Source organism: Micropterus salmoides, unplaced genomic scaffold (genome assembly GCF_014851395.1).
Source record: "Micropterus salmoides isolate LMB-PRFRI ecotype aquatic unplaced genomic scaffold, ASM1485139v1 Ms_hic_scaffold_17, whole genome shotgun sequence".
Lineage (NCBI taxonomy): Eukaryota > Metazoa > Chordata > Actinopteri > Centrarchiformes > Centrarchidae > Micropterus > Micropterus salmoides.
The window spans coordinates 5997975-6024633 of record NW_024040817.1 but is presented as its reverse complement, the minus strand read 5'-3'; the positions used below and the strand labels follow the sequence as shown (position 1 = coordinate 6024633).

General features: G+C 49.9%; 3 protein-coding genes across 4 annotated transcripts in view; all 3 read right to left on the bottom strand.

Annotated features, from left to right (window-relative positions):
* Positions 1-51: 51 nt before the first annotated feature.
* On the bottom strand, positions 52-897 carry LOC119906947 (C2 calcium-dependent domain-containing protein 4A-like). Its single transcript, XM_038724416.1, has 2 exons — positions 853-897; positions 52-777 (listed from the first exon to the last, which is right to left on the bottom strand). Exon 2 carries the CDS (start codon positions 746-748, stop codon positions 164-166), a length of 585 nt encoding a protein of 194 aa, XP_038580344.1. The 5' UTR covers positions 749-777; positions 853-897; the 3' UTR covers positions 52-163.
* Positions 898-6061: 5164 nt separating this feature from the next.
* Positions 6062-25028, bottom strand: ints3 (integrator complex subunit 3). Of its 2 annotated transcripts, none has more exons than XM_038724411.1 (29): positions 24888-24971; positions 23410-23493; positions 22092-22175; positions 21900-22013; positions 20477-20561; positions 20325-20391; positions 20076-20217; positions 19864-19993; positions 19416-19513; positions 19121-19312; positions 18944-19031; positions 17282-17361; positions 16356-16447; positions 16169-16275; positions 15398-15520; positions 14115-14244; positions 13940-13994; positions 11728-11831; positions 11472-11636; positions 9520-9673; positions 9099-9167; positions 8931-9006; positions 8004-8117; positions 7879-7927; positions 7632-7799; positions 7213-7313; positions 7064-7136; positions 6833-6989; positions 6062-6654 (listed from the first exon to the last, which is right to left on the bottom strand). In XM_038724411.1, the coding sequence occupies exons 1-29, from the start codon at positions 24969-24971 to the stop codon at positions 6592-6594; spliced, it is 3048 nt and encodes a 1015-aa protein (XP_038580339.1). In that variant the 3' UTR covers positions 6062-6591. The 2 variants fall into 2 exon arrangements, with proteins under 2 accessions (XP_038580339.1, XP_038580340.1); XM_038724412.1 differs by having other exon boundaries at positions 6592-6654; positions 15398-15517; positions 24888-25028.
* Positions 25029-26319: 1291 nt separating this feature from the next.
* Positions 26320-26659, bottom strand: part of LOC119906942 (atrial natriuretic peptide receptor 1-like) — a 62578-nt gene continuing 62238 nt past the window's right edge. Inside the window, exon 22 of the mRNA XM_038724406.1 lies at positions 26320-26659. This exon is cut by the window's right edge and continues 252 nt beyond it. The gene's annotated coding sequence lies outside the window, so the exon portion shown is untranslated.

The window sequence follows — 26659 nt, the reverse complement described above, 5'->3', positions numbered from 1 at the left end:
TCATGACCACAGGATTCTGTTGTGCAGCAGTTTTTAAATGAAGGTCAGAAACACGTGAAGCGCCACAAACTTTATTAAAAACATAGTTTATTAGAACATTAAACGTGGTCAGAGTCCTGACGCGCGGAGACCCGGTCTACCTGGCAGGTGAGTCTGAGTGACGTCAGCGGGGGCGCGTCCTCGGGGCCGGACTCAGCGCCTTTAGAGCCGCTGCTGGCTTCTTCAGCTCCTTCATCAGCTGCAGACCCAGAGCTCTGACGGGCCGCAGGCTGACCCGGGACTCGCTGGGACCTGGACCGGGAGGTGGAAGGGGGTCCGCCGGGTCCCGCAGGTGGGTTTCGGTCACCGGTTTGTTCTGGTGGAACAGCGACTCCCGCCGGCGTGTGCACGGGCTCGCGGCCAGTACGGCGCGGAACCCGTAGGGCGTGGTCACCTTCCCCACGTGCGGCAGAGACATGGCTGCGCGCGTCGTCACGTCCGTGTCCGGCTCTGCCGCGGCGCGGCGGGGGCGTCGGAGCCGCGGCAGGAAGCGGCGCGAGGTAGCGGGGCTGATCGGCGTCCCGGGGGGGCTCGTTCCCGGACTGGCCTCATCAGGCTCGGACAGCAGTCTGGTCCGGTCCGGTGACATCCGGTGAGGCCGCGGAGACAGAAACAGGAGCGGACTGTGGGGGGGGATGATGAAGGACGGGATCCTCTCCGGGGTCAGAACCAGACTCCGGAGAGACGATCCTGTTTTAATTGCTGACATGATGACGGAGGCAGGAACGGGTTCAGGTTCTGCAAAACCAGGAACAGAAAGGGACGTTAAACCACAACCTAGGACTGAAATCTGAATGAGTGCGGCCCACTTACCTGAGTCAGCGTCTCACCTGGTCTGAAGCAGATCTGGCTCTTGTCTCTTGGTTTATATCAGCAGCAGCAGGTGGAGCCAATCACACTAATCAACACATCAGTCCTCCAGAGCCCTGCAAACAATCCAGACCAGGATCTCACACAGGTGTGACCCTGAGGTCTGTTCAGCCCCGGGCCCAGGAATCTATCAAACTTCTCAAAGAGGTGTTATTCTGCTCATTTTCAGGTTCCTCATCTTATTTAGAGGTTGTACCAGAGCAGGTTTACATGGTTATATTTTTGTCATACTGCACATTGCTGCAGCTCCTCTTTTTAGCCTGTGTTGAAGGCTTCGTTTTAGCTATGGAGTGATACATCTTGTCTCTACATGATCTTTGTCGGGAGTTGCACATGCTCAGTTCCTAGTTAAGGACTACTAGCCAATCAGAAGCAGAGAAGGGCGGGTCAGCGAGAAGCCGGTAAACAGCTCGGGTTCAGCCGTACGTGTTGCCGACCGGCTTGGCGGAGTAGCCGCTTGGCGAGCGTTATATAAGCCGCGTTTAGCTTTCATCCCTGTGACGTCACAGGGATGAAAGGGAAGCGGCTGGACTACAAACGAGCTGTTTTCAGTTCAGAGCAGAGTTTTCTGTGGGAGATGGGAACTCACTTTGGGCTTTTTCACTTTGCAAACCTGTTACAGCACTAAAAAGATTTATAACTCCATAAAGGAGAGGGGGAAAGCCACAAAGCAGAATATGACCTCTTTAAATCTGAGATTTGCTCTCCAGGTATTCCAGCAGCTCTAGAGGTCTGAGCGGCTGCCAGCAGGGCTGCTGGCGGCGCTGAGGAGCCATGCGGGAATCTTTCAGGAGAGGAAGAATGTTTCTGAATTATTTGATGATGTGCACTTTATTAGACGGCTCGGACAGCCAGCTGGCGAGCGACGTCATCTCAACGCTTACTTCACGCAGCAAAACGTTTTCAGCTGAACTGAAGGTGCTGATGACGCTGCGTTTATTTGCCGCGGGACATGATGATTTTGGCCTTCACAACAATCAAAGAGCTGAACTGTCATGAAACAGCTCCACACGCAGTCAGGCGCTTCGTGGCCTTCCCACCAACACCTCACAGTTCATGTAAAGATCAGGACCCGTATTCATAAAAAATCTTAAGGCAAAGAGTAGCTCCTAGTGACAAAATTCTAAGAAAATTCTTAGAAATGCTTCTGGTACAGGCCCTGGTTCGCTCTCTGGTGAAACCCTTACAAATGGTTCAGAACGCAGCAGCACGTCTGGTTTTTGATCAGCCCAAAAGGACTCATGTCAGTCCATTACTCAGTGACCTCCACTGGCTCCCCGGGGCCTCCAGAGTCAGGTTCAAGTCACTGATGCTGCATACAGAGTGAGGCGTTTACTCTTAAAATTAAAGAAAAAAGTAATTCAGAAAGCATCTTAACCCTTGAAAGAGGTCTTACGGTGAAAATAGTTAGGAGCCGGGACGAGGACGAGTTTCTTTAGTGGAGGAGAAAATGTCAGAAAGACGAAGAGGGAGAAGAAACGTGTTGTTGTGAGTTAATCAGACGCTGTAGGTCAGATGGTGCAGGGATCGTGTTTGTGACGGATCTTATTGGAGACGCGCAGGAATGAAAGGAATCACTACATTACTGGGGAAATGCAGCAGTGATGATTTGGGTCTGTCACCACCTTCTGTAAGCGGAGTGATCACACAAACGACCACACAGCACTTTCAGCCTCTCGTTGTGTCGCAGTTCATTTCGCTTCCACTGGACATTCCCACCTCGCACCTGGTGCGCACAAGCAGGGGGAATGAACCGTTAATAGTTTGTGCCGTACGCTCCCACGTCTGCTTCTCGCCCCGCGCTGTGACGCCCGGCCCGAATTGTCCTTTTAGAATGGCCTTGTGTTCATCCACTAACTGGACTAACAGTAAACACTGTTCCTCTGTCGGGCTTTCTTCTCTTCTTGGTTTTGATTCCATGTTTGATACGTTCAAACCAGCTCTTAAATAGACACGCCAGCAACCAGCAGAACACTTTATCATTCTAAGCCAATCAAATACCTTGTAGAAAATGAACAGCATGGTAAATAAAAAAACAGGATCTATGTACACATATATAATGTGTGTGTGAGAGAGAGAGAACGGTCAACCGGGAAATATTACACATGTAATTTCCAAAGTTAAGGCTTAGAAAAGAACCTTTACTTAAAATCACTATTTTACCTTCTTGGACAACCAACCAATCACAGTCTTCCAAAGACTGCGTCATCCATAGCAACAGGGTCAACCCCGCCTCCTCACTAAGATGAAAGTTTGTCTTTTTTGCTCAGAGTTGCTCTCAGATCAGTCCCTGATCGCTCTTAAGCAAAGACTGCTACGTAGAAGTTTCTGAAAGGATTCTTAGAATCTTTATGAATACGGGGCCCCCGGTGATGAATACTGGGCCCCGGTGATGAATACGGGGCCCCCGGTGATGAATACGGGGCCCCCGGTGATGAATACGGGGCCCCCGGTGATGAATACGGGGCCCCCGGTGATGAATACGGGGCCCCGGTGATGAATACGGGGCCCCCGGTGATGAATACGCCAACAGACCTGCTGCTGTAAAGATCATCTTTTCTCTTTCATTTCCACCTCTTAAAACTTCTTGTCAAATGTCGAACAGAAACTCTCAGGAGTTTCACCGTTCCAGGTGAATTTCTCTTAAATAAGTAGATGTCTTCCATGATTGGTTCTTGCCTACATGGTCATCCCACAGCCCGTCTGTGCCGTCAATCAGCTGACAGACCGAGTCTAAGGTTTAGTCCTCCGCTTCATACTGGATGACTAACCTTTGAGCCAACAATGTCTCTTAGCAGCGTTCTGAGGAGCCGTCCTGAGAGGCGTGATGAATACGGGCCCCGGTGATGATTTGGGTCTTGATCAGAACACCAAGAGCTTTTTAGCATCGCAGAAATCAGAAACATGATCAACTTTTAAAGACACTGAGCTTTTCACAGGCCGTCATCTCATCACGCCGAGTCCTGCAACAGAACATCTACTGAACCAGTCCAGACCGTTCAGAACCAGTTTCACCACACGGGCTCCCAGGATGTTTCAGATTCCTTTTAAAAGGAGACCTATTATGCTTTTCCACATTTTATGACTTATCTACAGTGTTATGATGTTGGATGTTCATGTTAAACATGGCCAAAGCTTCAAATAGTGAAGTCAAAGCATTTAAAAGAAATCCCTGCGAGCAGAAACCTCAGATTTCTGAACGCTCTGCTTTTTCTACCAACTGTTCCTTATATGGTCATGTGCTCCCACACTGACGGCACGGCAACGCTCAGTCCGCCTGTTCCGCCCAGCGACAGCAGCCTGGTAACATGCTTGAGGTCTTGGCCAATCAGAAGACAGTGGGCTTTGAGAGGGGGGGGCCTTAAAGAGACAGGAGCATCTACAGCTTGTTTCAGACAGAGGCTGAAATGCAGGCCTGCATTAAAAGCCAGTGTAAGAAAATAAAATATATTTGAACTTTGGATCATGCACAGCTGAAATACAGGAGTCACAGAACTACAATATAGGACTGGAACAGAAGTTCAATAGGTCTCCTATAAAGCTCTTCGTGACCTCTCGCCCTCTTCTGACCTTTCGGTCCCAGACGCACCAGCACGGACCGAAAATTAAAGGGGACAGTTTGCAGTCAGGGCCCCGAGACTCTGGAGCAGCTCCCTTAGAGGGGCCCGAGGCTCTAATCGCGTTTTATCGTCTTTGTACCCGTTTAATCACTTTGGCCATAATTAAGCACGTGGCTCTCTTCCTCCCGGCTTCTTCCACCTGAAACCCAGCGGACCGCCAGCTCTGTGCTGAGCTACCTGCATGCTGCCTGTCCAGCGGACACGGGGGGGGGGGGGGGGGGGGGGGGGGGGGAAGGGAGTTGGGTTGCACAGCGCCAGAAACCGCAATGAAACTAAAGCGGAGTTCACACTGCACGATTTTTAGCACGATCTGCCGCTCGGCGACCGTCAGGCTGTGATCGGCGGTCGCCAGTCGTTATGTCTGAACTACTCTGACGCATCAAAACGGCTTCCCGACACATCGCCGACGTCTGCCAGATATCTAACACGCCAAATATCTGGAGGAGTCGGCCGACTGACATCCACATCCAGCCAATGAGAGCAGGCGGCTACTTTTTCACTGCAGCTCTCCGCAGCTCAGACGATCACAGCTACACCTGCAGTCTTCATACTAACTAACAGCTGTTTCCTGTGCAGGATCGCTCATTTCCCGTTTCACATTTCACTTGTGTTTCCTTGACTAAACGTGGTTTGGAGACCGGCGTCGGGTGACACGGTCGCCGTCACCTCCTCTAGTGTGTGACCCCCCGTCACCGATCAGTCCCGTAGTGTGAACGCCACGACGGCCTTACAAGTTGTGAACAGAAAGTTGAGGAGATCAGTGACCCGTGAGAGGAGATTGAAAAAGGGGAGTGTCTTGTGAGCTAACCTCTGTGGCTCCTTGTTTACTGCAACAGCTGCTGCTGCGTGTGACGTCCACAGGTGTCATTTACACTGGGGACGCTGGGGACATGTTCCCGCCACTTTTTGAAAACATTTGCTAAAAGTATTCTGAAAATTAGCTCGCAACAAGAAATGTTAAATAGCAAATAAAAACTCTGAGAAAGGTTTTCTTGCACAACAGGAAAACATGAAATTCAATGTAAATATAGACGATAAAGATCCAAAAAAGTAACTGAGGCTAAAAGAACAGGCTGCCTGTTAACGCATCATATTCAATAATATTTATATTTTCTGATCTGTCTCCGGCCACATGAATGTGGTTTCCCTTCATATAAACAAAGACATTTCCACCATAAACTGGTGCATAAATTGTCTCCAGAATGCAGGAAGTGAAGGGTTTAATGCTCAAAACCTTCTGGGGGAGGAGCCAGACCCCCTATTGAACAGCCAGCTCTACCAATGAATATTTCTCCTGAATAGCTTTGGAGTGTCGGGTCTAAGTGTTTGGCCACACCCCTAATAAGCCCTTAATGTCCCCGCCACTTCAACACAAAGTGACGCCCTTGGTGACGTCGTGTTGATCTTCGTGCGCGTCACTGATGTGGGCCACATTTAAACAACATCTGGGGACAAACTGAGGCTGAAGACACCAGACTCTGCTGGGTCTGAAGCTGCTGAGCTCCTGTAACAGAAGGAGACAGAAGACGAGCTGAAACAAACCATCCGCTTTTATATCAACATGATGTTCGGGACAGACGAGGACACTTTTACTGCAGTGAGACAAACAGGAAGGAGCTGCTAAAAACAGCAGGAAGTCAGGATCTTCCACAATAAAGGCCCAAAGTCCCCCCCCCCCCCCCAAAAAAAAAAAAAAAAAAAAACAGGGAGAAACGAACTGAAAAAAACGAGTTCCCACACACTCATCATCATCATCATCATCATCACGTCCCTGTATTAAAATCAGTCTGGTTCCCAGAGTTCATGGTTCTGTCCTCCCAGTGCATCATGGGAGAGCAGCCACATGGGAGCCACGCGGTGACCGCCTCGTCTCCATGGAGACAGCTTTCGTCTCATCACGTGAAAGTCAGTTCACCACGTGGATTAAAAGTCCGCGGCGTATCAGAGCCCCGCCCCTCCCGCGGCGGTCAGTGCGTGTCATCGGGAGGGGGAGGGGCCTCTTCCAGTGGTCAGAGCGGCTGACGGTCTCCGTGGCAGCTGGCGTGATTGGTCAGGAGGCCCCTCAGTCGCTGTCAGAGCCTTTCCTCTTTCTCTTCGGAGCTTTGGGCTTCGAGTCCTCCTCCTCCTGAAACAGACGCCAAATCGGCCCATTACACTTCAGTCGGGCGCCAAGTCACAAGACACAAAGCTGCTTCCTGGTTTCACGAACCAGACGCATTACAGATCAGGTTTTCCGTTGCGGTCCAATCAAAGAAGGAGACGCAGATTCGGGTTGTCCTCACAGAGGAGGCGGGGGTACGTACCGAGGCGCTGCTGGAGGCGCTCTCCTCCTCGTTGTTGGTGGGCGGCGCCGCTCCTTTCCGGGAGCGAGGCGAGGAGGCCGGAGCCTTCCGGCGGGACTTAGGAGGCTTCGTCTGGGAGTCCTCGTACTCCTCCGCCAGGGCGAAGAGGTCGCTGAACCTGCAGGAGGAGGAAGCGATGTCATCAGCCGCCGCTGTGATGTCACCCGTCAGTGTGCGTGCGTGCGTACGTACCTCATCTTGTGGACCTCGTCACAGCTGGCCTGAACGTGCTGCAGGGCCTGAAGGATCGGGGTCTGAGTGAAGACTGGCAGAGACAGACACAATGAGTGAGCGGTCAGAGATCAAACCTCAGCAGCAGTAATGAGCCTCAGAGTACTGACAGCTGTTCTTGGTGTTGCTCAGGCTCAGGCGCAGGTTGTCCAGGTGCTCCAGGATCTGCTCCAGGGTCAGCTGGGCCAGCTTACTGCTGGAGCTGCGCAGACTGGGGACAGAGACACAACCGCTGTTTACAGGTACCCAGCAGAGACCGTCCTCACCCGTCTGTCTCTGTATGTCCTCACCCGTCTGTCTCTGTATGTCCTCACCCGTCTGTCTCACCTGTCTGTGCCATTCTGTCCTTACCTCAGTCTGTCCTCACCTCTGTATGTCCTCACCCGTCTGTCTCAGTCTGTCCTCCATCTCTGTCCTCGCCTCTGTACGTCCTCACTTGTCTGTCTGTCTTCACCCGTATGTCTCTCATCCATCTCAGTCCTCACCCAACTGTCCCCGTCTGTCCTCACCTGTCCCATTCTGTCCTTACCTCTGTCTCTTGCGGGGCTGGTTGTTGTTCTTGATCAGCTGGGCTTTGATGTGTTCACCCAGCGTGTCGTCGTATTTGGACGCCCAATGTCTCAGGATGCTGGTGGTGAACTGGTCCTCGGGGTGACAGGGACGACTCAGGACCATCTTCACCATCTCCTCACTGGGCCTGGGACACACAGACAGACAAACGTTAACGGGGACCCAGGAGTCTCCAAGAAAAGAGTCCAGATGTGTTCCTGTCGTACTTCTCTCTGCGGAGCTGCAGCAGCAGACAGGACAAGGCCTCCGGGTGTTCTGGGGACACAAAGACAAAGGGGTCAGAGGACTGATCAGACTGGAGGACAGGGGCGGTGTCTTGGACACCACTCACCTTTATATTTAAGGTGCTGCAGGATAGGGATGATGGTCTCCAGGGGGATGCTGTGAGCCAGGAACAGCTGCCAGGTGCTGTACTGCTCGAAGGTCTCCCAGTCCAGAGACTGAACTGTGGACACACACAAAGAAGAGGACGGGTGTGATGACAGGTGGACACATGAAGAAGAGGACGGGTGGACACATGAAGAAGAGGACGGGTGGACACATGAAGAGGACGGGTGTGAGGACGGGTGGACACATGAAGAGGACGGGTGTGAGGACGGGTGGACACATGAAGAGGACGGGTGGACACATGAAGAAGAGGACGGGTGGACACATGAAGAGGACGGGTGTGAGGACAGGTGGACACATGAAGAGGACGGGTGGACACATGAAGAGGACGGGTGTGAGGACAGGTGGACACATGAAGAGGACGGGTGGACACATGAAGAAGAGGACGGGTGGACACATGAAGAAGAGGACGGGTGGACACATGAAGAGGACGGGTGTGAGGACAGGTGGACACATGAAGAGGACGGGTGTGAGGACAGGTGGACACATGAAGAGGACGGGTGGACACATGAAGAGGACGGGTGTGAGGACAGGTGGACACATGAAGAAGAGGACGGGTGGACACATGAAGAAGACGGGTGTGAGGACGGGTGGACACATGAAGAGGACGGGTGGACACATGAAGAAGACGAGGACATGCGGACACATGAAGAGGACGGGTGGACACATGAAGAAGATGTGAGGACGGGTGGACATATGAAGAGGATGGGTGGACACATGAAGAAGACGAGGACGGGTGGACATATGAAGAGGATGGGTGGACACATGAAGAAGACGAGGACGGGTGGACACATGAAGAGGATGGGTGTGAGGACGGGTGGACACATGAAGAAGATGATGTGAGGACGTGTGTCCTCTGAGAGTGTCTCACTGAGGATGTTGAGCACAGAGTCCTTCCTGAACATCACCAGGCTCCCCATCATCACGTGACACATCAGCTCCTGCAGCTGCAACACAGAGAGACACCTGCTTACTGAACAGAACCTGGACCAGAACCAGACTAAAGGTTCTGCAGAGGTCAGTCCTGATCAGCTGTTACCTGTGTGGAGTCGATGACGGCTACGATCATGTTGAGCAGCTCGCCGCTCCGCAGCGTCTCATCTGGGAACTGAACCGAGACAGAAACATTCAGGTCTGGATCTGGATCTCTGTGTGTCTGTGTCTGTGTGTGTCTCTGTGTCTGTGTCTGTGTGTGTCTCTGTGTCTGTGTCTGTGTGTGTCTCTGTGTCTGTGTCTGTGTGTGTCTCTGTGTCTGTGTCTGTCTGTCTGCGTCTTTGTCTGTGTGTCTGTCTGTCTCTGTCTCTGTGTGTCTGTGTCTGTCTGTCTCTGTGTGTCTGTCTCTGTGTCTCTGTGTGTCTGTGTGTCTGTCTGTCTGTGTGTCTGTCTGTCTGTGTCTTTGTCTGTCTGTCTCTGTGTCTGTGTGTCTGTGTCTTTGTCTGTCTGTGTCTCTGTGTACGTACCTCGGTGTAGATGGAGGGCGTGAGGTAGCAGAGCAGCCGGACGTCGTCCTCCTGACACGCCTTCATGTCCATCATCAGACAGGTGTGCAGGTCACCGAGAGCGGTCGCCTGAGCGAACGACTCGTACAGCATCATCTTACCGTTCGCCGCTTTGCTGCACAGACACACACACACACACGTTCAGCTGAAGACTGGACGATCTGAGCTCCACACGCAGCATCATTTATCCTACTGCTGAACTGAGCTCGAGGACGACGTCCGGTTTTCAGTCGGCTCAGACTGACCGTCTGCTCTGGTGCTTCAAGCTTTCATTTAGCATCCGGGCTCCCCGACATGTTTCCCAGCAGCTTCGACAGTTTACTGTCACACACTGGGGGTTTTATAGGATTGTATTTTTCTTCTTTTGGAAAGTATTTTGTGTCAGTATGTGATTTTCTTATGAATTATATTTTACAGGGTACGCCAGGATCCTCAAAGTTAAATTTAAGACCTTTTTAATGCCACTTAACACCAACTTCACTGTCGTATAATGAAAAATCTGAATGAATCTTAAGCCTGAGAAAGTTACATGAATTTAATATTTTATTATAATACATTCATATTTAACAGTGTAGCGTTTTGGGGTGTGTTTGTACTTGATATGAATCAAGGACGTCACTTTGTGTTGAAAAGTGGTGGGACAGATAGGCGGTGCGACGACACACTTAGCTCACATGCACGATGCACAATATTGGGTTCATGAGAACAAGACAAGGAGATATTTTAACACTATTTGATGAAATATTTAATGCTGAAATATATTTAAATGGGGGTCTGGGGTCCCCCAGAAAGTTTTGAGCACTAATCACTTCATTTCCTGCATTCTGGAGACATTTTCTGCTCCAATTTATGGTGGAATTGTCTTTATTTATATAAAGTGATTCAGGTGACAGCAACTCAGCAGCTTGTTTTTTTAGCTTTAGAAACATTTTTTGAACAACGCACATTCTTCTATCTTTAAATTGCATGTTTTCTTATTGTGCAAATAAACCTCTCTCAAAGGATTTTCATTTATAAAATACAAACAAATTGTGCAGAATGAGTTAGTTAGTTACAGCTTGGCTAGATAAGGGAATGTGATATAACGTGATTATTCATCCTGTTTGGTTTTTGCATCTAAAGGCTGCTTGATAGTTTTAGCGGCGGGGATAAAGAGTCTGGCTCCGGTTTCTTTTCCCTCGATCATCCGGTTGATGTTAGTTTTGTGGCGCAACGCCGACACACGGACACCGTCCTCACGCACACACCTGTCTCTCCGTTGCTGTTGTAACATTCACTGACCCGGAACCTGCAGCGGGACTTCCAGCTCCGCTGTTTCATTAGCGCTCGCCACAGCGTGAGCGCCACTTGTCCGTGTCTCTGGCTTTCTGAATTTCAGACACTTCCCATTCTCAGGTGACGAGCTGGCGTTAGCGTGTTAGCAGCCCGTCAGAGACGTTTTTTGTTTTCTTTCCTAACGGACTGATTCGCACCAGAGCTGGATGGCAGAGCTCGTGCAGCGCGAACACTAAAGCTGAACGCTGACGTGAACGTTACCTGTACTGCTGAGGTGAGGACCAAACGGGGTCAATTATGAAGTCTCATTCATTTATCAAGTTACGCTATTTATTAAATCCTACGAAACGACAAGAAGAAATTTAAGACCTTGGTAAACAAAGTTAAAGACTTTTAAGGCCTTATTTTTGGAATATGAAGCTGCGGGTTTCCCGTTTAATCACAGCTGCCTCAGCACCAATAAATAAATCCCTGCATGCTGCAGACGCCTTTTTCAGGTTCTCCAGGACGAGTGGGAACCCTGACAATGTGTTTATGGTCAGATTGTTTACTAGAGCACAACGTTCTTCATCCTGCCCTCAGATCTATGCCCTCGGACCCACCTGGCTCTGAGGACCCACCTGGCTCTGAGGACCCACCTGGCTCTGAGGTAGTACAGCAGATGGTACCCGATCTTGGGCTGTTTCTGGTAGAACTCAGCCAGCATGTCGAGCAGCACCGAGAAGCCGCTGTTGTCCTCCTGCATGGTTACCAGGTTCCTGAAGACCAGGCAGACCGGTTTAGACACCGACTCCTCCAGGGACCTGAGAGACAGTCAGACCGTTAGGGCGCCATCTGGTTCCCGTTGCCGTGGTTACAGACAACAGTGTATCACATGACAGCGGTCAGACTCACTCCTCAGTGATCTCCTCCGGCAGGACGTCCCCTCTGAAATGATCCTTGAACAGTTCAGCTAGACAGGAAGCCAAGGCCGACATCTGCTCCGAGTCAAAGTCCTCCTGCAACACAGAGAACACCAGAGTACTGCAGAGAACTGCAGAGAACTGCAGAGTACAGCAGAGTACTGCACAGTACACCAGAGTACACCAGAGTACTGCAGAGTACAGCAGAGTACTGCAGAGAACTGCACAGTACACCAGAGTACTGCAGAGTACTGCAGAGAACTGCAGAGAACTGCAGAGAACTGCAGAGTACAGCAGAGTACTGCAGAGAACTGCAGAGTACACCAGAGTACACCAGAGTACTGCAGAGAACTGCAGAGTACTGCACAGTACACCAGAGTACTGCAGAGAACTGCAGAGAACTGCAGAGTACAGCAGAGTACTGCAGAGAACTGCAGAGTACACCAGAGTACTGCAGAGAACTGCAGAGTACTGCAGAGTACTGCAGAGTACTGCAGAGTACTGCACAGTACACCAGAGTACTGCAGAGAACTGGAGAGTACTGCACAGTACACCAGAGTACTGCAGAGAACTGCAGAGTACTGCACAGTACACCAGAGTACTGCAGAGAACTGCAGAGTACTGCACAGTACACCAGAGTACTGCAGAGAACTGCAGAGTACTGCACAGTACACCAGAGTACTGCAGAGAACTGCACAGTACTGCAGAGAACTGCACAGTACACCAGAGTACACCAGAGTACAGCAGAGTACTGCAGAGAACTGCACAGTACACCAGAGTACACCAGAGTACTGCAGAGTACTGCAGAGTACAGCAGAGTACTGCAGAGAACTGCACAGTACACCAGAGTACACCAGAGTACTGCAGAGTACAGCAGAGTACTGCAGAGTACTGCACAGTACACCAGAGTACTGCAGAGTACTGCACAGTACACCAGAGTACAGCAGAGTACTGCAGAGAACTGCACAGTACACCAGAGTACTGCAGAGAACTGCACAGTACACCACAGTACACCAGAGTACAGCAGAGTACTGCAGAGAACTGCACAGTACACCAGAGTACAGCAGAGTACTGCAGAGTACTGCACAGTACAGCAGAGTACTGCAGAGTACTGCAGAGTACAGCAGAGTACAGCAGAGTACAGCAGAGTACACCAGAGTACAGCAGAGAACTGCACAGTACACCAGAGTACTGCAGAGTACTGCACAGTACACCAGAGTACAGCAGAGTACTGCAGAGAACTGCACAGTACACCAGAGTACTGCAGAGAACTGCACAGTACACCACAGTACACCAGAGTACAGCAGAGTACTGCAGAGAACTGCACAGTACACCAGAGTACAGCAGAGTACTGCAGAGTACTGCAGAGAACTGCACAGTACACCAGAGTACACCAGAGTACAGCAGAGTACTGCAGAGAACTGCACAGTACACCAGAGTACACCAGAGTACTGCAGAGTACTGCAGAGTACAGCAGAGTACTGCAGAGAACTGCACAGTACACCAGAGTACACCAGAGTACTGCAGAGTACAGCAGAGTACTGCAGAGTACTGCACAGTACACCAGAGTACTGCAGAGTACTGCACAGTACACCAGAGTACAGCAGAGTACTGCAGAGAACTGCACAGTACACCAGAGTACTGCAGAGAACTGCACAGTACACCACAGTACACCAGAGTACAGCAGAGTACTGCAGAGAACTGCACAGTACACCAGAGTACAGCAGAGTACTGCAGAGTACTGCACAGTACACCAGAGTACAGCAGAGTACTGCAGAGTACAGCAGAGTACAGCAGAGTACAGCAGAGTACACCAGAGTACAGCAGAGAACTGCACAGTACACCAGAGTACAGCAGAGTACTGCACAGTACAGCAGAGTACTGCAGAGTACAGCAGAGTACAGCAGAGTACTGCACAGTACAGCAGAGTACTGCAGAGTACAGCAGAGTACTGCAGAGTACTGCAGAGTACAGCAGAGTACAGCAGAGTACTGCACAGTACAGCAGAGTACTGCAGAGTACAGCAGAGTACTGCAGAGTACAGCAGAGTACTGCACAGTACACCAGAGTACACCAGAGTACTGCAGAGAACTGCACAGTACAGCAGAGTACTGCAGAGTACAGCAGAGTACTGCACAGTACAGCAGAGTACTGCACAGTACAGCAGAGTACTGCAGAGTACAGGCATACTACATAAAACTCACCTCCAGGATCAGATCCACGATCTCCTGCATCACCTCACACTGAGTCTCTGTGTCACTGCGGAGATAAGATGATTACTGAACTGTACTCTAGCAGATAAATGACCACATGAACTCAGCGTTGACCTTTGACCTCCAGGCTGACCTGAGGACCTGAAGGAGGACCGCAGGGTCTCACCTGGTTTTCTGCAGCTGCTGCACCTTCTCCTTCATTGTATCGTCTAATTGGTCGAGCCAGGGTGTGATGTCAGCGGGCTCCTCTATCACGGCTTCTTTGATTGGATGGAACCTGAACTCCCTCTTCTTTCCTGCACAGTGATTGGTCGCCAGACGGTCACACAGCGGTTAGTTTGCTACCATTACATTCACTTCCTGGTCTAAACAGATTTAAACTGGTTCCGCCTGAGTGTAAACTGGTTCCGCCTGAGGTCAAACTGGTTCCAGCTAAACTGGTTCCATCAGAGTTTAAACTGGTTCCGCCTTAGTGTGAACTGGTTCCAGCTAAACTGGTTCCATCAGAGTTTAAACTGGTTCCGCCTGAGTGTAAACTGGTTCCACCTAAACTGGTTCCGCCTGAGGTCAAACTGGTTCCACCTAAACTGGTTCCATCAGAGTTTAAACTGGTTCCTCCTGAGTGTAAACTGGTTCCACCTAAACTGGTTCCGCCTGAGGTCAAACTGGTTCCAGCTAAACTGGTTCCATCAGAGTTTAAACTGGTTCCGCCTGAGTGTAAACTGGTTCCAGCTAAACTGGTTCCATCAGAGTTTAAACTGGTTCCGCCTGAGTGTAAACTGGTTCCACCTAAACTGGTTCCGCCTGAGGTCAAACTGGTTCCACCTAAACTGGTTCCATCAGAGTTTAAACTGGTTCCGCCTGAGTGTAAACTGGTTCCGCCTGAGTGTAAACTGGTTCCACCTAAACTGGTTCCGCCTGAGGTCAAACTGGTTCCAGCTAAACTGGTTCCATCAGAGTTTAAACTGGTTCCATCAGAGTTTAAACTGGTTCCGCCTGAGTGTAAACTGGTTCCACCTAAACTGGTTCCGCCTGAGTGTAAACTGGTTCCACCTAAACTGGTTCCGCCTGAGGTCAAACTGGTTCCAGCTAAACTGGTTCCATCAGAGTTTAAACTGGTTCCGCCTGAGTGTAAACTGGTTCCACCTGAGGTCAAACTGGTTCCACCTAAACTGGTTCCATCAGAGTGTAAACTGGTTCCGCCTGAGTTTAAGCTGGTTCCATCCGAGTTTAAACTGGTTTCATATGAGTTTAAACTGGTTTCATATGAGTTTAAACTGGTTTCATATGAGTTTATACTGGTTTCATATGAGTGTAAACTGGTTCCGCCTGAGTTTATACTGGTTGCGTGATTTCGCCTGGTTAACCTGGTGACTAGTTAAACAGTTTCATCCTAATTTAATTGATTACGAGAATAAAGCAGTTTAAATCGGTTCATCTCGCCATCACCTTTGTTGTTGACCTCCTCCTCGTCATCGCTGAAGGCGGCCTCTGTGTTGTCATAGCAACCTTCCTCTTTGTCCAACATGTGGTTGTCCATCTCCATGGCAGCAGCTTCCTCCATTTTCACTGCTGGACACACACACACACACACACACACACACACACACACACACAGGTCATGTGACCATATTTGCTATAAATCAGGTGATATTGATTTTCGACTACTAAAATAATCCGTAGCTGCAGCCCTACACTGTAGATTATTTTCTGTCTCACTACATAGTCCCCAACAGGTGCTCGACTTCCTCCTGGTGCTACAGCGAGCAGCTGTTTGAGGAAATAACTGAGCATCTTTTAAAAAATCCTAAAGTTTTTAAAGATGTATGTCCATCTTGTTCCACTCTCAGCTTCCTGGTCTGACAGGTGATCCTCTGCAGCTCAGACAGGAAGTACTGAGCCATGATGAGGTTTGGATCTTTGAGAGACAGATTTATACTTTTAATATAAATGCAAAAGCTCTGTATTTGTATAGCGCCTTTCTAGTCTTTTCGACCACTCAAAGCGCTTTTACACTACATCTAACATTCACCCGTCAAACACATTCATACACTGAGCCTAAGCGCTCAAACAGAAACTAACATTCACACACTGGCGGAACAGCCGCCAGGGAAATTCAGGGTTCAGTATCCTGCCCAAGGACACTTCAACATGCAGCCTGGAGGAGCCGGGGACTGAACTTCATTTAGGCTTCGTGTCTTTACTCTGTGAAACACTCACCTTCGGTCGGGGGGGAGGGTGAGCTGCAGAATTCGGGAAATCTCTCTCTGAGCATCGATCGAAGCTCTCTGTCCAACTTTGGATTATCAAACAGCGGAGCGAGGTGACTGAGAGAGACAGAGAGACAAACAATCAATACATGACAGACTGACAGAGCGAACACTGAGTGTGTGAGAGAGTTTCTTACGCCAGCACTCGCTTCTCCATGATGAAGGTCAGCGAGTTGAAGACGCCCTGACGGACCTGAGACTCCAGCGGAGGGAAGAAGTGAGGGATGATCTGAGGAGGGAAGCACACAAGGAGGAACAGAAGGAGGGACACCAGGAAGGACAGTAGGAGGGACAGAAGGAAGGACAGAAGGAAGGACACCAGGAAGGACACCAGGAGGGACAGAAGGAAGGACAGAAGGAGGGACAGAAGGAAGGACAGAAGGAGGGACAGAAGGAGGGACACCAGGAAGGACAGAAGGAGGGACACCAGGAAGGACAGAAGGAGGGACAGAAGGAGGGACAGAAGGAAGGACACCAGGAAGGACACCAGGAGGGACAGAAGGAAGGACAGAAGGAGGGACAGAAGGAGGGACACCAGGAAGGACAGAAGGAGGGACACCAGGAAGGACACCAGGAAGGACAGAAGGAGGGATACGAGGAGAGACAAGAGGAAGGGCATGTGGAAGGACACACAAGGAGGTTAGGAAGTAAAGAAATAAAAAGAGGGATTATTGATTAATTCTGTCTCATGATGAAGTTCAGTTAACAGAGAAGCTGTAGAAGCTGAACTCGTCCAATGAACAGCAGCCTCTTTGCTTGTGATCCTGAATGTGACTGAAGACTCAAACCCTGCAGTACTGAAACAGACATCAGGAGCGAGCAGGTGACCTCACAGGTGACCTCACAGGTGACCTCACAGGTGACCTCACAGGTGACCTCACCGGACAGGTGTCCTTTCCTGCTGCCGACACGTGTTCGGTCTGATATATGGGCTATTTTGGATTTGGGTCTGAGGTCACTGGTGGTCCAGAGCGGGACCTGGATCTGACTCATTTGATTAGTCTCAGCAAACAGATCCAGATGGCAGGTGTGACAGGTGTGTGTTTCAGTGTGTGTGTGTTACCCGGCACATGAAGTCCAGCAGCGTGGCGGTGATGGCGGGATGAGGTTTCATGGAATGATGCATCACCAGGATGGCCGGTTCTGACACACAGGAGGAGAAAACACCAGTTGAGAAAATCTGCACAAAAGGTTTCAAGTTGAGCTCCGATTGGACGGACAGCCGAGAGTCCAACATGGAGGAAGCTATCGTAGCTTATTAGCTGTCAGCATGCAGACCTGGTTTACACACACTTAGCACTAGCAAACCGGTTAGCATGTTAGCTCGCCAGTTAAATAAGTTCACCAACTAGAACGCAGCGATTCCAGGCTTTGCTGGTCCGATCGCAGTCTGAGGAATAATCACGTTTCACGACTATAATCCATTCATTTAACAACACCAGTAATGACTCAGGTTGATTTTTAATGACATTAACAATTAGATTTCTATAAAATGTAAGTATTCTTAACATGAGAGGAATATTGAGGGGAAACTGTTACTGTCATCAACTCTCATCCATACGTGTAGGTTTCAGTGTGAATGATGAGAACGTCTCTCCTGAGTGTGATTAATATCTGGAACGCCGGGAGTCGGTACTCTCCAGAGGACGACGTTCTTCCAGCCATTATCAGCGTGGAAGCCGGGTCCAGCGAGCGCGCGAGCTCGGCGTGCGGCGCGTGTTGCTCGACGCAGCGACAAACCGCCGTGGCGCGGCGCCGGCCGCTGAGAATAACGGGCCTCGTCGCGCTGCGGTGGCTCTGAACGGTTCCAGCTGCTGTGTTTGTTTACGCTGACAGCGACACGTTTATATTTAATTCCCCACCGACCTGCCGCGTCGTTGAACTCTGTGATCACGTGTGACCTTTACTTGGGCGCCGCGTGCAAAGCTGGCCGGTGATCCTGCAGCATCAAGTTCCTTTAGCAGGAACCTTTTAACGCAGGTGATCCGTCAGCTCTTAAATAACGCCGGGGTTCGGTGTTGGTGCACCTGAGACTCTGCCGTCTCTCTGCTGGAAATAAAGCTTCAGTCTGGTCCCTCTGCCAGAGTTTAGCCGGGGAACAGCAGCCTCCGTGTCTCCGAGCAGCTGCTGCTCCTCTAACTCTGTTTTCAGTTTGTGCAACAGAAACACTCGGTGTAGCGGAGACTTTACGATTAATTAACCGTGATGTTTTAAAGTAATCGCTGCATCCTTATCACCAACTAGCCCTGAGTCTTCACTGAGACTCTGGCTGGGCCTTTAAAGTAATGCAGTTACTGTTTGTACCACACTCCATGTAATTTTCCCTGTATTAGAGAACACACTCAGATGTGCGTGTGCTCAGCCTTCAGCTATCAAGCTCCTCCCTGTGGAACCCGAGCTGTTTCTCAGTCTGCGTTCTTGTCTGTTCTTGTGAAATCAGTCGCAGCCAAAGTACTGTTCAATTCAAAAGTCCGCATCTAGCTGTTCCACTTGCTGAATGACTGCGTGCTCCCGTTCCTGGGAGTTTGTACGACCGAGCTGAACTTGCCAAGTCCGAGCTTTAAAATACAGAAATCCGAACTCGGCGAACTCGTTATTGAGAAACGGCTCCGGTCTCAGTTTGGATTCAGTGGACATCATCTCCACTGAATGCTGATTTCACTTACAAAGCGAGATGAGCGTTGTGCGCTGGGAGAACTCCCATCATGCTTTGCGTCTGTCTCACCTATGTTCATGATGCTGTCCTTCTCAGGATTGAAGAACAGCCAGTCATAGAAGAGAGCCAGCTTGGCGTTGGAGGCAGCGACGTTCGACTGGAGACACAAATCAATGGATCGGTCAGTTATTGATTTTGACAGGTGATGACCCGTCAGACTGACATCTTGAGGCTCCGCCCCCTTACCGTGCAGGTGGTGAGCAGCCAGCCAATGATGGCCCAGCGCGGCAGGATGTCGGAGCTCAGCACTTCATTGGACGGATGGACCACTCCGCAGATGTAGCGAATCAGATCGCAGCGCAGCGACTGGCTCTCTGCGGTGGACAGGTACTGTCTCTGAAACCAGTCCTGGTACCGCTTCTGCTGCCCGAAACGCACCTGAGCACAGGCACAGAGGTCAAAGGTCATCGTCACAGGCTGTCCAGAGAGCTGAGGTCAGAGGTCAACCTGTGTGTACAGTGTGTAGTACAGTGTGTAGTACCCTGGAGGTCATAAACAGCAGCTTGGTCTCCATGTCCGGTGTGAGTCGACAGGCCAGAAACTTCCTGGAGGTCCGAGCCGTCAGCAGCTGGAGAACACCTGCAACACATCAGCAACATGTCAGCCTGCAGAAACCTTTAAACGACAGCGTTACGCCGTCACAGCGCGGACACCTCTGCTGCTGTGCAGGTGAAGAGGCGGGACTGCTGCACCTGTAAGGAAAAAACGCGGTCGTGTGCGGCGCTTATTTTAGACCGGAGGATTATCTTGGAGGCGATACGACAGAGTTCAGGAGCCTTGGCTTCCTCAGCGCTCTACTCAGGTTGTTACTTCAGACCGACTAAACAGGATCATGCAAACAACGCCCTCCGAGGGTTAAGTGACCGTCAAACCGACACACACTACTGAGGCCAACTGAGAGCTGAGGATTGTGGGTATTGTAGTCTCACCGGTGAACTGAGGACTGAGGACTTGTGGGTTGTGTAGCAGGTCTTTCCACACCAGCTCCATCTCTGGGATCCGAGCGACGTTCTGCAGCAGACGGACCAGATCTCTGCCGATGATCAGACACTCCATGAACTACAGAGAGAGAGGCAGGTTGTCAGGGCGACAACCAGGGGACCAATACACGACCGACACACCAGCCGACCGCCCTCCTCACCTTGTCCCTCAGCATGCCGATGCAGAAGTCCACCTCTTTCTGGCGCAGAATCAGCAGGTTTGGTGCTCCGTGGTCGACGATGAGACGGAGGTAGGTGTAGACCGACATCGCTATCAGCATCCCGTTCTTCAACACCCACTCCCTGCGGAGACAAATGTTCAGCTCCTCCGCAGTAAAGGCCCTGAAAACGACTCATTTTGCTCTAGAAATTCTTTACACATTTGTTGAAATAGATAAAGTGAAACGTGCTTCTGGTCCAGCAGGATGTCCAGGACGCTCTCAGCCAACCACAGGTTTTTAGAGGAAATGTCTCCACCTGGAATAACACAGAACTGCGTCAACATGCGGACTCAGTTTTTAACTCCTGGTAATTATAAATATAATGCGTGTGCGTGTCTGACCTGCGATCTGTTTCAGCAGCGTCATGACGACACCGTCAGCTCCCATCATGCCGCTCTTCACCAGCTCTCTGACCAGCCACACCAGCTGCTCACATCAACACTTTATTAATATCACATCTCCAACACAGACACAATTAAACACTGTAAACTGTCCCCAACGCCACAGACCTGAGGACTGACAGAGAGAGTCCCTGCACACCCGACAGACAGAGACACAGAGAGAGAGTCCCTGCACACCTGAGACAGAGACACAGAAAGAGAGTCCCTGCACACCCGACAGACAGAGACACAGAGAGAGAGTCCCTGCACACCTGAGACAGAGACACAGAAAGAGAGTCCCTGCACACCCGACAGACAGAGACACAGAAAGAGAGTCCCTGCACACCCGACAGAGACAGAGAGAGAGAGAGTCCCTGCACACCCGACAGAGACAGAGAGAGAGAGAGTCCCTGCACACCCGACAGAGACACAGAGAGAGAGAGTCCCTGCACACCCGACAGAGACACAGAGAGAGAGAGAGTCCCTGCACACCCGACAGAGAGAGAGTCCCTGCACACCCGACAGACAGAGACACAGAGAGAGAGTCCCTGCACACCTGAGACAGAGACACAGAAAGAGAGTCCCTGCACACCCGACAGACAGAGACACAGAGAGAGAGTCCCTGCACACCTGAGACAGAGACACAGAAAGAGAGTCCCTGCACACCCGACAGACAGAGACACAGAGAGAGAGTCCCTGCACACCTGAGACAGAGACACAGAAAGAGAGTCCCTGCACATCTGAGACAGAGACACAGAGAGAGAGTCCCTGCACACCCGACAGAGAGAGAGAGAGTCCCTGCACACCCGACAGAGACACAGAGAGAGAGAGAGTCCCTGCACACCCGACAGAGACACAGAGAGAGAGAGAGAGTCCCTGCACACCCGACAGACAGAGACACAGAGAGAGAGAGAGTCCCTGCACACCCGACAGACAGAGACACAGAGAGAGAGAGAGTCCCTGCACACCCGACAGACAGAGACACAGAGAGAGAGAGAGTCCCTGCACACCCGACAGAGACACAGAGAGAGAGAGAGTCCCTGCACACCCGACAGAGACACAGAGAGAGAGTCCCTGCACACCCGAGACAGAGACACAGAGAGAGAGTCCCTGCACACCCGACAGACAGAGACACAGAGAGAGAGTCCCTGCACAGCTGAGACAGAGACACAGAAAGAGAGTCCCTGCACACCTGAGACAGAGACACACCTGAGAGAGTCCCTGCACACCTGAGACAGAGACACAGAGAGAGAGTCCCTGCACACCTGACAGAGACACAGAGAGAGAGACAGACACAGAGAGAGAGTCCCTGCACACCTGACAGAGACACAGAGAGAGACAGAGTGTCCCTGCACACACTCTCAGGTGTCCCTGTGTTGTTTACCTGCGTTCTGGGGATGTCCTGCAGTTTGAGGAACTTCTCCATCAGGATCTGGTTTATCTTCACCAGGATCACGTTCATCCCATCTCTGTTGACCAGCGTCAGGTCTCTGTAACACTGTCACACACACAGTGATGTCACAGTGATGTCACAGCAATGTCACACATTACTAATGATGGGGCGGCGGCGGCTCACCCTCTGGGCCTGAGTCGGCTCTGTGAGGACCAGAGTGAACAGACCCAGACAGACCTCCTCATGCTGCTGCTGACCTTTACACACCTGCAGGACAGGTAAACAGGAAGTCAGAGTACAAAATAAAACGTATCACTGAGTTACTGCAGTTCCATTATCAGTGTGTATCGCGATGGAAGATACGACGACAGAACATCCTGTGTTCTGATTGGCTGTCACGCTCAGCTTTGAGTCTCGTAAAAAGGTTTTGATAAAACGTCTTTAGTGATAAATAAACTTTTCCAGCTGGTTCAAATATTGTTTCATACTTTAAGCACAGGAGTAAAACACGGGAAGAGTTTGTTCGGTGCCTTTTCACTGTTGCAGCAGCTGCTGTAGTTTCCACTGGTGATCTGATCTGGAATCATCGCTGAGTGTAACTGTCGCGTTCTGGCTGATGCCCGATCAGCTTCATAAGCTCGGTATTGGTTCAGATATTGATCAGAAGCATGATCCCCAACATGCTCGAGGGGATCTCTCTGCGTCAGGGATGAAACGGTAACAGGTTGTTAACCACAGCGTTATTCTCACAGATCTGTGGGAGAGATTCTGAACGTGAGCACAAAAGCTGCTGAGACACCAGAGCAGTTAAAGTCCAGGAGCTTCTAACTGAATTAAAATAAATTCATTTCTCACTGAGGTGAAAAGGAGCCACAGTCACGTTTAAAGAGGTCACTTCCCCAAACTAAGACACGGAGGGAAGACTAAACCCTGACTCAGCAGACGTTAAAGAAGCTGATCTACAGCAGAGTTTCTATTTATATAAATAAAAATATTTCCACCAGAAACTGGAGCAGAATGTTTCTCCAGAATGCAGGAAATGAACAGTTTAACGCTCAAAATGTGTCTCAGCGCGACTCACTAACGACTGCTGCGAAAGGCTCCTCTGTGTTTCTGTTGGGCTCTTTACGAACGGTCTCGGTCTTCTTAAGATACTTTAGAACTTTCAAATATGAAACTTGGTGTTTGGTTTCAGCACGTTAGAACAACCCGGGGACAAAACCTGGTTGTATATATTATTATATTATTATTATATAACTGGGACGTTTCATCTCGACTCTCCAATAAAAGCTCAAGCTGCTGCTTCAAAAGGCCGTTTTATTAGGAACCAGCTGCTCACCGTGCTGGTACAGCTGCAGCATGTCAGAGTACCTGTTGTAGTATTCTTCACAGTATTAGTAAACTAAATGGTAAACAGTGTGTGTATTATGTTGTGAGTGTGTATGACAGTACAACATGTAGTAGTAGTTCCTGTAGTGTTGCAGTACAGAGTGTTTCTTACGTTGGCGGTGAGCGCGTCGTTGGCCTCTCTCTCCGACAGCCCGTTGGTCAACGCCTGGACGATTCCAGCACAGCGCTCCAATCTCTGCACACACACACACACACACACACACACAGGTTACCTGCCAGGGATGGAAATTAAAACCCTAACTCGCCAAATCCGGGTGGATTGTCTGGGCACTCGCCACATCGGCGTTCATGTTTGTTGTGTGTCACACTTAAATTGGTCCCCGATGTACCAAGGGATCTAAAATCGTTTAACACGCGGATTAGGGGCGTTCGTAGGTGCGTTTCATGTTACTTGTGTTTGACTGGAGTAGATGTGTGAGCGTCAGCAGTTGGAGGAGAGTGAGAGCGTAGCTGCTTTCAGACGGAGATCAGCGCAGGAAGAATATCCGCGTTTGTGTCGCACTGGCGTCTTCAGAAGGAACAAAGGTTTGCAGCTGCAGCCATGTGAAAGCACACGCCGCTATAGCATTCGTTAGGTTATAGATCGTTCTGTCTTTCTGTCTCATGTCTGTCACCAACTTTCCAGGCTCTGAGGCGGAGAAAAGCGGACCCCTTTCCGGCTCCGTACCTTTCATGCAGCGCAGCGAGAAAGCTGCTGGTGTTTGGAGCTAATTACAAGAGTTGTAGGTGAACTACCAGCTAGTGTCTGACACGCTGTCAGGTCTTCTGTTGGTCCTGCTGTCCTCCCCAGAGACCAGACACAATGATCCACAAGCTATTAAAAATGTTGATCCCACAAAAGCGGTGATGCTGTGGACCAGGACTCCGTCAGAACCAGGACTCTGTCAGAACCAGGAGGCCGGTAGAAAGTGAGCAGTCTGAAGTTAAATGATAAATAAGCATCTTGTAAGTTTATAAAACGGTTTTCTGATTAAAGAGATAATAAAGTTTTGGTGCAGATTTCACTTTAACTTTGTATCTGACACAGCTGCTTATTATCTCGGTTAAAGGGGCGGAAACAGATTAATGTGGGACACGAAAGGCAACTTATTATTTGGGCGCGTGCCCGCGGCACACCTGTTCCTCTGCAGGTGTTAATAAAGGTCATTTGTAGCAGCAGCTCACCGCTGCGTCTGACATGTGAAACGCAGCATCGCGCATGCGCATCTGGCACTTTTTGGTCTCATCCATATGTTTACGTCTACAGGATTAGCATGCTAGGCTAACTGTCCGTCAGGTGCGGCTGCTGCAGAGCACATAAACCCCGCCAGCACACCTCCACCTGTCCCGCAGTGTGGCTCCACACCTCCAGCACCATGTTTACACGCAGCCCCGCGCGGCTGTGCTATGCTAACGATGCTAGCCGCCTGCTAGCCATGCTAACTAGCCTGCTAGCCGCCGTGTAGGTTGATTAAAATGGTTCCGTGTCTTTGTATCCGGGGCTTGTTGTGAACCTGCTCACTAACTACTCCAGCCGGGTTTGTCCCGGGTCAGCGGTGCTTTCTGGGCCGTTACACCGGGTCAGCCTACCTCCTCCAGCTCGTCTTTGGCATCCAGCTGGGTGGACACCAGGAGCCGGCCCTGCGGCTTCGCCTTCGCCGGTGCGGGATCCATCTGCTCCCGCCGCGCCTCGCCGGGCCCCGCGGAGCTGCGGAGAGCCGGGACTCCGGGTTATAACGGTTCCTGTCGGTGCACCGGAGACTTGGCTGCTCCTCTCGGGGCTGGAGCCTCCGCGTGAGACGGTCTGCTCGGTAACGGGGTGCTTCTAAAACTTATATCGGAGCAGCTGTCGGTCCTGGTCCCGCTCTGTGACACCGTCCGAGCTCAGGCACGTAACGGACATCCGCACAGACCCAGCGGAGGGCCTGCGGACCAATCAGCTCACTCACACCTCAGAGTGACGTGCGGACGGACCAATGACAGGAGAGAGAATCTGGATTCAATCCCCCGCCCGCATGGAAACGCTTACAACTTCTTATAAATAAAAATACACACACACGATACTAATACTTCAGTTTTACAAGCCGTCTGAGATACTTTTTACCATCTCTGATGAAAATATATTGTTTTTCTAGATGAATTAATATGACTTTGATTTCTGCTTTCTGAAAGATCCTTTGATTGTTCACACGCGTAGTTTTCTAGATGTTCAATCATCCTCAAATAAATCTTAATGATCTGACAGGGAACACCTGGGGTTAAAAGCTGTAACTAACAATTATACGTGTTTACTATTTTACAGGGGTGGACAGAAACTAAGTACATTTACTCAAGTACTGTACTTCAGTACAAATTTTTAATACTTTAAATACATTTTCCTCTTTATACTCACATACTTTCATTAAAGTAACATTTTCAATGCAGCACTTTTACTTGTAACACAGTATTTGTACAGTGAGGTATTAGTACTTTTACTTAAGTAGAGAGTAATTCGTCCACCGCTGACAGTTTTGTTCTGTTTAAAGTATAAATCATCTTTCAGCCCCCACACACACCAGCCACTTCATAAACGTTATGTTTCACTTGAAGTACTCTGTGTAGTTTTTACTCCTTGCAGTCGTCTGCCTGTAGTAAATAACTACAGTCTGTTGCAGGTTGATGTTTGGAGCACAAAACTTTTGTGACACCTGTGGTGTTACCTGCAGGTGTGATTCTGACAGTCGAGCTCAGTTTGATCTGAAACTGATGTTCAACGATTCTAAATTATTTTCTGAACATTTGAGAGATTCACTTTCCATCAAACTGTCTCTCATGAAAGTCAAATCATCTTTTGGAGTCGATCTCTTCGTGTTGTACCACCTGAAACACTTTGCTTCACGGGTCCTTACATTCATACATGATTTAAAATGGTTTTCTGTAACTAATATGAAAAATATAACTAATATAAAAAATAATAATATAGTTTACAGCTCAACACACAAACATACAACAGGAGTGTAAAGTTTGTAATAATCAAATCAAATTCATTAGTTTAATAATTTAATCTGGGAAGTTATTGGAAAAGCGTTACCATAGTTTCAACAATAAAGACTCAAATATAACAAAACACACGGCTGGTTTTTGTATTTACACGACTTGAAATGATTTCTTTTACAGTGAAACGTTCTCCTCTCGTCTGCGGTCAGGTGGTTTCAGGGTTCAAATCCTGAACTGCCACTTTAAATGATGTCAGAGGTGATTGTCCAATCAGAGAGGAGGGCATTGATACCAGCTGGTTGCTGTGCCAGTCTGTCTGTCCGTCCAGCCTTCATGTGACCTTTGACCTGAAACATCAACAAACACAACCAACACACTTCCCCTTT

Coding starts and splice junctions, on each gene's coding strand:
- ints3 (XM_038724411.1), bottom strand. CDS start 24,971: ATGGATCCCGCACCGGCGAAGGCGAAGCCGCAGGGCCGGCTCCTGGTG. Junction 11,637..11,727: donor CCGGAGGAGATCACTGAGGA/GTGAGTCTGACC, acceptor ACTGTCTCTCAG/GTCCCTGGAGGAGTCGGTGT. Junction 7,800..7,878: donor CTGCAGCTCCGCAGAGAGAA/GTACGACAGGAA, acceptor TGTGTGTCCCAG/GCCCAGTGAGGAGATGGTGA.
- LOC119906947 (XM_038724416.1), bottom strand. CDS start 748: ATGTCAGCAATTAAAACAGGATCGTCTCTCCGGAGTCTGGTTCTGACC.